General features: G+C 40.0%; 1 protein-coding gene across 3 annotated transcripts in view; it reads left to right on the top strand.

Annotated features, from left to right (window-relative positions):
• Positions 1-1,014: 1,014 nt before the first annotated feature.
• Positions 1,015-9,374, top strand: part of LOC140212597 (N-acetyllactosaminide beta-1,6-N-acetylglucosaminyl-transferase-like) — a 96,335-nt gene continuing 87,975 nt past the window's right edge. For all 3 annotated transcript variants that reach the window (XM_072283591.1, XM_072283592.1, XM_072283590.1), the window contains exon 1: positions 1,015-2,022. In XM_072283591.1, the coding sequence (XP_072139692.1) occupies positions 1,050-2,022 (973 nt within the window). In that variant the 5' untranslated portion in view covers positions 1,015-1,049. The remainder of the gene's footprint in view (positions 2,023-9,374) is intronic.

Genomic DNA, 9,374 nt, shown 5'->3' with positions numbered 1-9,374 from the left:
TAATATTCAAGAAATATTGTAAATATATTGTTTGATTAAGTATGTTGTTTATATAATGCACTGCAGGTTTTATGTAAAAGTAAGAAAATGGCATATGTCATTATGGCACAACGTCATACATGTGCACCTCACTTAAAGTAAAAGCAAAATTAATGTACATAGTTATCTTCCAGCTCCTTTCTTTTCCTTTCAATTAGTTTTTATGTTTTGGAGTTACAAAACATAAAAGTCACCCTTTAGCCTATTTAATTCCAGGAAAAGCAGTGCCAGCTTCTCCTCATAATTCAAGCCGTATAGTCCAGAAAACTTTCCTGTGAATCTTTTCTGCACCTTTAGCTTAATGACATCCTCCTTGTGGTGTGACAAACAGGAACAGCACACAATACAGGAACAGTTATTACCAATAAGCTCCTGAGCTAGCGTGGATAACTTCACTCACCTCAACTCTGGACTGATTGCAAAACCTATGGACTCATCTTCAAGGACTCTAAACTGATACTCAGTAATATCTGTCTTCTTTTGCACATTGGTTATTTGTCAGTGTTTGTGTGTAATTTTTCTTTGATTCTACTGTATTTCTTTGTTTTCCGTGAATGCCTGCAAGAAAATGAGGCTCAAGGTAGTATATGGTTTAATATCAAACAACAGGAATTCTGCAGATGCTGGAAATTCAAGCAACACACATCAAAGTTGCTGGTGAACGCAGCAGGCCAGGCAGCATCTGTAGGAAGAGGTGCAGTCGACGTTTCAGGCCGAGACCCTTAATATACGTACTTTGATGATAAATTTACTTTGAATTTACTTACCAAGTACAGCCTAACAAAAGCAGTAACGTGGGGGGGGGGGGGAGGAGAGTTGAAGTTGGGGGTAGTGCGGGAGTCGGGGCTGGCGGAGGGTAATGTCATGAGGGTGGAGCCGAAATAAGAGAAGAACCGGACAGCCAATGCCATGGACGGGAGGCTGGCCCTAATCCGTGACACGCCGCTGGCTGGCTTGTCTCGCTCGAAATCTGAGGTGGATGGCTGCGCCGGGACTCTGAGGCGCCACGGATGCCAATGAATCCGGCCAAACTGAGCGTCTTGTTTTGCGCGGCCGTTAGCATTCTCGTCTGCGTGTGCATTTATCTGGTGACCAAGACCAAAATGCCGGTGGCTCGGGGCTGGAGCTTCGATTGCGCCCGGTGCGGCGACTATCCGGACGAGCTGTGCTCGGCGCTTTTCGATGGCAAGTCAGTCGCTGCTGTACTAGGAGCGCAGTGCGAACAAGTACACCGGCAGCGGCCCGGACTCGCAGCCGGCTTGCCCGTAAACTGCTCCCGGCTGCTAGTTGACTACTCCTACATCACTAAACCCCTGTCTCAAGAGGAGGCGGATTTCCCCTTGGCCTATATCTTGGTGGTGCACAAGAACCTGGAGACCTTGGAATGGCTCTTCCGAGCCATCTATATGCCCCAGAACGTCTACTGCATTCATGTCGACCAGAAAACGCCGGTCGAGTTCAGACAAGCGGTGGAGGGGCTGGCTGCCTGCTTCGATAACGTGTTCCTGGCGTCCAGGGCTGAGAATGTGGTGTACGGCGGGTTCTCGCGTCTCCAGGCCGACCTCAATTGTATGCAAGACCTGGTCTCCTCCAGCGTCCCGTGGAAGTACGCGCTGAACTTGTGCGGCCAGGATTACCCGCTGAAGAGCAACCGGGAGCTGGTGCAGCACCTGAAGCAGCGTTGGAAGGATAAGAACATCACCCCGGGCATCCTGCAGCCCGATCACATCAAACAGAGGACCACGCATGTCCATCGCGAGGTCATCTCCCAGTTCGAGTCGTACGTGGTGAAGACATCGAGGAGAAAAACTGGGAGCGTGCCCCACGGGCTGAAACTGTACTTTGGTTCGGCTTATTACGCTGTCACCAGGGAGTTTGTGAACTTCGTACTGAAGGACGAGCGGGCTAAGGATTTGCTACAGTGGTCGAGGGATACCTACAGCCCCGACGAGCACTACTGGGTCACTTTAAATCGCATCTCAGGTAACTCGAGGAGGCAAAGGGTGAACGTGTCACAGACAGAACTCAGGATCGGGCCTTTAACTCTACGGAGCAATGATTTTCTCTTGTTTGTGATTGAACTAAACGTATTCTGATCATTCGTGTATCTCCACTTCCTGCGTATTCATGTTAAAAGTCATGATCGTATATGTCTGCATCCCGTTTCAATCATCACCCTCTTAAAAAAAACTTGCCCGTACGCGTCTTTTAAACTTTCCATCTCAGTTTAAATGCACGTGTTCTGGTAATGATATCCTTGGGGGAACTAAAGTTCCTGGAACGACGCGATTTTCGGCAGTGTATCTCCCAATGTAATTCTCAAATGTAATTTTGTTACAGAGTCCAAACTCTTTTAAAGTAATTAATTACTTTCATTTTGAGGGAGATTAATGGTAGTTCCTTCAGAGGTTCGTGAGAACATTTACCACCCGAACCTTCCCCCGACCTTGGCTCGAATTCTTTTCGTAACTACTAAATGTCGTCTTCCATTTTAAGCAACTATTACCACACTGATTTTGTATATTTTTATAAAAAGAGGGAGGGGGGATGGAAGCTTGGAGAAACACGTCATGGAGCCAAAGGCAGGGTTTGAGACATGTTTTGAAACCTACTTTATTCCTAAGAATTTGCCACTGCCTGCTTCCGTGCCTTGGAGTAAGTACTAATTTGATTTTTCCTACTTTATACATCCACCCCACCCTTAGCTGTGACTGTGAGTTATTTAGCTTCCTCTGATAACGTTCTGAACATGTATTTGTCTACTTGTGCCTGACCCACCATTTATGGTGGTCATAGCTAAGCCTTCATCTCAGTATCTTTCTCCTGCACCAACCCCAATACTCCACAAGTCCTCCAATATCCACACCCATCTGGTCACTTTTGAATGGATTCAGCAGCATCCCTCTAGTATAATCAAATCATTGATTCATTTGGTACAGGAGGCCATTAAGCCAATTTTCTGTGTCAACCTCCACCAGCAGAATTAATTAGTTCCACTTACCAGTCTTTTTTCATTGTAGCTTTGGAAATTAAAATTATCAAATTTTCTTCATCTAGAATGCCAATGATTCCCCAGCCTCTGTGTGAAGAAATTATTTTTCATTTCAACCTCACATAGCCTATTCTTTATCTTGAAATTGTGCTTTCTAGTTCTGGACTCAGTAAACAGGGGAAACGTCCTCCAAGTCTCTATCCAGTTGAGCCTTTTGTCAATCTTTGGTGAACAATTTTCCGTTGGAAGGTTGGTTTCATCTGAATCTCTGGAATGTACCAGGTGCCAGTCTGTCCCTCCCTGCTGTTAACAGAGAAGTTTTATTGAAGCTTTGGATGAGAACAGTTTACTGGTAATCATTTATATCAGACCTCCACATGGTACCTATTAGCACAATATATGATAATTTCAAGGGCAGCGTATGCTGTTCACCAGCTTTAGTTTATTATTTGTTGTTTGTATTGGATCCAGGCCACATGTAGTGGTGATCTAGCATTTTTTTTTGTAATTTATTTTTTATTGAAGTTCATCAAACAAACATTTCCATAAGATGTACTTCAGATACTGTACATATATATCATAGCCATATTTGTCACGAATTCCCACATTTGTCTGAGGTGTACACTTATAGAAAGGAGAGGGAAGATAGAACAATCAAAAGAAGAAAACTATGTACAAAGTAGGGAGTGATTTTTTTTATAACATGTTCATTGACTTGTGAGGATAAAATCAGGCCTATGAGGTGTTATGTAGTTAAAACATTTTTCCCAGTATGAATCAAATTGCTCCAACTTATGATTAACAGATGCTGTTATCTTTTCCATTTTGTAAATGTCCATTGTAATTTCCATCCATACATTTAAAGTTGGGCTCTCCTGTGATAACCATTTTCTGGTAAAGGTCTTCTTACCAGCCACTAGCAGTGTATTCATTAAATATTTATCTCTTTTCAACCATTCTTGAGGTATATACCCAAAATATATGGTCTTACTTTCAAAGGTTATTTCACATTTAAAGATGTTTTGTAGGGCATTATGTGTCCCACTCCAATAGTCTTTGATAATGGGGCATTCCCAGAAAATATGATAATGGTTTGCATTTTGATTTCCACAATTTCTCCAGCAAACAGGGAGGTTACTATCATAATGGGATTTCTGAGATGGTGTCATAAAATATCTTATCAAGTTTTTCCACCCAAACTCCCTCCATTTCTGTGAACTGGTACACTTCCATTGATATCTCCATATTATTGTCCATTCTTCCTCATATTATTATCACTCCTTCCTTCTCCCATTTTTTAATGTATGAAGTTGAATGTGTTTTAAGATTTGACAAACCCTTATATATGCTTGAAATGATACTACTACTGTTGTCTGAATTATATGCTTTTCTAAATAGCTCTATCAGACATGTACTTGCCTTGGTTACATTTTTAACTGTCCTATTAACATACTGTCACATCTGTAAATACCGGTAAAAGTCTTGTTTTTCTAATATGTGTTTCTCTTTGAGCATTTCAAAACTGAACAGTGTTCCTTCTTTCATTATATTGCAAATAGCTGTTATTCCTTTAGCTGTCCAGTCCTTAAATCTAGCATCTAGTTTATTTGGCGTAAAATCCGAGTCATATGCACACCATTTAAGAATTGCAATGTCTCTCTCTAGTTTATATTCTCTTGTAATAGTTTTCCATGTTTTGAGAGTCCATTTCTCCCATGGGTTGTCAATAGTATTTATATAACTTTGTAGTTTGTTATCAGCCAAAATTTCCTATATGGGGATGGAAAGTATCCTCTCCTCAATGTTTTTCCATTGAGCGTCATATGATGGGTTGCACTGGCATATCACGGCTCTCAACTGTGCTGCAAAATAATAATCTGTAAGAGAAGGTAGGCACTATTCCCCCCCCCCCTTTTCCCTGGCTAATTGCAAAGTTTTGGGATGGACTCTAGGCCTTTTACCTTGCCATATATATCTTGATAGCATCTTGTTCCATTCATTGAATTGATTTTGGTTAATCTCTATTGGTTGAGTCTGAAAGAGATATAGTAGTCTGGGCAGTATATTCATTTTAATAGATTCAATCCTTGAACTGAGACTAAGAAAAGGAATTAGGTTCCATCTTGTAATATCTTCCTTAACTTTTTTTATATATAGGCTGATAATTGCATTCTGATAATCTTGCCAAATGTTTTGGCATAATGATGCCCAAATATTTGACGACTCTGTTTGCCATGCCCAAGGATATCTACTTTGAATTTCTCTTGGTGGGCTATAGTTATATAAAAGTAGTTGGGTTTTATCTTGTATCCTGATAATTGGCCATATTGTTCAAAGAATTGCATCAGTTTAGGTAAAGAGTATGTTGGTTGCCCTAGATAGATCAAATGTCATCCGTGTAACAGGCCAATTTATGCTCTGCCCCTTTAATAGTAATTCCCCTGATATCTTCATTTTGTCTGATGTATTGAGCTAATGGTTTCAGATATAATGCGAAGAGTAGCAGTGACCATGCACAACCCTGTCTCGTGCCCCTTTCTAGGGTAAAACTATTACATAAATATCCATTGATTTTTAATCCTAGCAGTAGGATTGTCATATAGTGCCTGTATAGTTTTAATAATTGTGTCATGTAGACCAAATCTATGTAAAACTCTGTAAAGAAAATTCCAATTAACTGAATCAAATGCCTTTTCAGCATCCACACTTATCACTATTGCTTCAATTTCATTTTTTTAATATGATCCATAATGTGAAGTGTCCTGTGTTTGGCATTGTTATATAAAACCTGTCTGAACATTATGTATCAGTGTAGGTAGAAACTCTTCTAATTGTTTGGCCAAAATGGAAGTAAATAATCTATAATCCACATTGCGAACAGATATTGGTCTAAAACACCCACATTCCATTTTATCTTTCCCTTCTTTCGGTATAGCTGAGATTATCACCTCCTTCAAGCTGGGTGGCATTTGCGCCTTTCTTAGAGCCCATTTCTGTGTGGGGAGCGATACAGTAATTAACTCACTTCTAAACTCTTTATACCACTCTGCCTTATGTCCATCTGATCCTGGTGACTACTAATTGCAGTTTTTAGTTCAGCTTCAGTTATGTCAGCAGTCATCGTTCTATTTTGTTCTTGGCGTAAAGTGGGTAACTCTAAAGAATTCAGGAAGGTGTCAATCTGGGCTATGCTTCCCCCTGGAACTTTGGAAAACATTTCAAAAGCTTCTTGAATTTCATATAGCTTTTTTTTATCACTTTTGTTCTTGGATCCCTAATTCTATGATTGTATTTTCTGCTATTTTTTTGTTCAGTTTCCATGCCAGTATTTTCATTGATTTAGATCCACTTTCATAGTGTCTCTGTTTCAGAAACATTAAACTTTTTTCTAATTTCTTGTGTAGCCAAACTATTAATATCATTCCTAATTTTTTAAATTTCCTCTAGTGTATCCTGTGCCAAACTCAATTTGTGTTTTTTTTTCTAGTTCTTTCAGTTTATTTTGTAATTCCTCTAATGTTTTATTCTTTTTTTATCTGACGATATTGCTATAATTTTCCCTCTTAAGACAGCCTTCAGAGTATCCCATAGAATGGGAGGTGAAAGCTCTCCATTATCATTGAATTCTAAGTAAAGACCAATTTCTTTTTTAATTTGTTCCTTAAGATAGGGAACATTGAGTAGACTTGAATTTAGTTTCCAAATAGTATTCTTTGGTTGTAGGTCAAAATCAACAGATAAATATATTGGTGCATGGTCACTTACATCTATTGTCTCAATTCCACAGGTGATTATTTTGTCTCTATCTTTTCCAAATGTTATGAAATAGTCTATTCTTGTATATACGGAATGGGGGACAGAATAATGAGTGTAATCCCTTCTGTCGGGGAAAAGGTCCCTCCATATATCGATTCGACCAACATCCTCAAAAAGAGTGTTAACTTTCTTACGTAAGGACATTGTTTCATTAGTTTTTCTATTGTAAGAGTCTAACTTTGGTTGTAATTGTAAATTTAAGTCTCCGCCACATATCAAGAGGCCTTCTGTTTCCGTTACCATAATATTAGTAATTTTCTGGAAGAAACTAATGCCACTTCCTGGGGGTGCGTTTATATTCAATAAAGTAACTGGATTTCCATCTATATTCCCCCTTACCAGAATATATCTGCCCTCCTTATCTCCCATTTCGAATACTTTTTCAAAATTTAGCTTGCTTGAGTTGAGAATAGCAACTCCTCTTCTATGTCCTGATTTATATAAGGAGAAAAACAAATTCGTGAAGCCCATTCCCTTTAATTTTCCATGCTCGTTATCACTTGTGAGTTTCCTGTAAATGTACTACATAGGCTTGTTCTTTTTCATAGAATTTTACTTTGATTGGATTTAACAGACCATTGACATTAAAAGAAATGAATTTTACTTTGTCCTCAGCCATGTGTATTTAGCTGTTAGTATATCATTGAGACTTGCAGAATATAACTTAATCGTTCTACTCCCTGAACAAATAAGAACCACGAATAATAAAAAAAAGGGTAACAAAGGCTCCAAGGCTGGGGTCTCTAGATGACCCTGGGTTGAGCTAGAAGAAATGTCTAGCCATGGGGGATAGCCCCCCCTACCTGTGAGTTGAGGGCCCCCGCTGCAGTACCTATAAAAGTAAATAAAAAAATCTATGTTCATTACACAGAAATGATTTTCCTGTGTATTCCTCCCATATATATATATTCCCATTTAGGTGGGGAAAAAGGAGTGGATGAATGAATTTAAAAAATTGAGTAATATAAAATACACATTATAATACGTATTTCTTGAGATGGGTATATCACCATCTATTTTTGCTTCCATTTAGTTTATCAGAACTTTTAAAGTTAGCCAAACCTTATGGCCCTTCTGGAGGAGGTGAGGGCTGTCTTCGGAGAACTCAGTCTCTTTTTAATATCCTTCTCTCGTCCTCCTCCCGTCCCCTGCTTTCTTGGTTCTCTTACTATTTCCCAAGCAGATCGGGATAACTGCTCAGCCAGACTTTCCCTTGGTTTGACCACGCTAACGGACAATCCTCTGTTGTTCATGTCTGTAGTCGCCTCTTCCACTGTCTGATATAGTTGTATCTCTCCTTCGTAAAATACTGTCAGTTTAGCAGAGTACGGGGTTTGGTATTTAATCTTTTCTTGCTTTAATATTCGTTTTGCTTTGGAATATTCCTTCCGTTTCTCCAGGACCGCCGGGGGGGGGGGGGGGGCGGGCGCAGGTAATCATGATCGAAGTATATTAACTTTCCGTTCCAAAACACCCTCTTCTTACCCCAGGCCCTTTGCAGAATCACCGCCTCGCTCTTAAATCGAAGGAATCTAAGTACGATTGAGCACGGCTTACTTTCTCTGTCTCCGGGAGGCCTCGGGACGAGCGAACGATGTGCCCTCTCAATTTTGATCTTGATAGTCTGGGAAATCTCCAGTGCATCCCGCAGCAACTTTTCTACAAACTCCATCATCGACAATCCCTCCGCTCCTTCGGGAACATTATAAATACTGATATTTTTCCGTCGCAATCTTCCCTCCTGGTCAAGCAATTTACTTTCCTGTTGATTTAATATTTTTATCGTCTTACTTAGTACCTGTTCCATGTTTTGTACGCGATCTTCCATCTTCTCAATTCGAGTTTCTGCCACCGCTATTTTCTGATTGACGTTGGCGAGCTCTGACTTTATATCATTGAGTTGCTGTTTTATATCTTTTTGGACTTTCCTTATCTCTTCCAAAATCCTTATCATATTTGCCGCTTCGCCTGCACTGGGCACAGCGTCAGCCTCGCCGCCACGTGCACGTGTAGGAGAGCCGCGCGCTGTACCTCTCTCTTCCATAGGCTCCGCAGTGATGCTTTTTTTAATCTCCATTCTTTTTCCCTATTCTTGCCCTCCTTATCAATTCAGATATTTTTTGGAAGATCTTATACTTGATGGATTAACGGGGCAAAATATGCATTTTTCCGGAGGAGCTGTTGATTTAAGCTGCCATTCTGGATGATGACGTCACCGGAACCCCGTGATCTAGCATTCTTAAAGAGCTGTGACACAGAAGACGATTTGGCTCTCCATAAAGTAACCCAGTCATCCTCATTCACTTCTCTTTCTAAGTGTACCTCAAAATCTTTTACTTTACTTGTCTAGCCCATTCTCTTCAAAGTTCAAATTACATTTTATTATCAAAGTACACATATGTCACCATATACAACCTGAGATTCATTTTCCTGTGGGCATACTCAAGTCCATAGAATATAACTATAACAGGATCAATGAAAGATCAACCAGAGTGCAGAAGACAACAAATGCAAATATAAATAAATA

This window comes from Mobula birostris, chromosome 19 (genome assembly GCF_030028105.1).
Source record: "Mobula birostris isolate sMobBir1 chromosome 19, sMobBir1.hap1, whole genome shotgun sequence".
In the NCBI taxonomy this organism is placed as follows: domain Eukaryota; kingdom Metazoa; phylum Chordata; class Chondrichthyes; order Myliobatiformes; family Myliobatidae; genus Mobula; species Mobula birostris.
The sequence above is the reverse complement of the archived record's forward strand: the minus strand, read 5'-3'. Positions and strand labels throughout refer to the sequence as shown.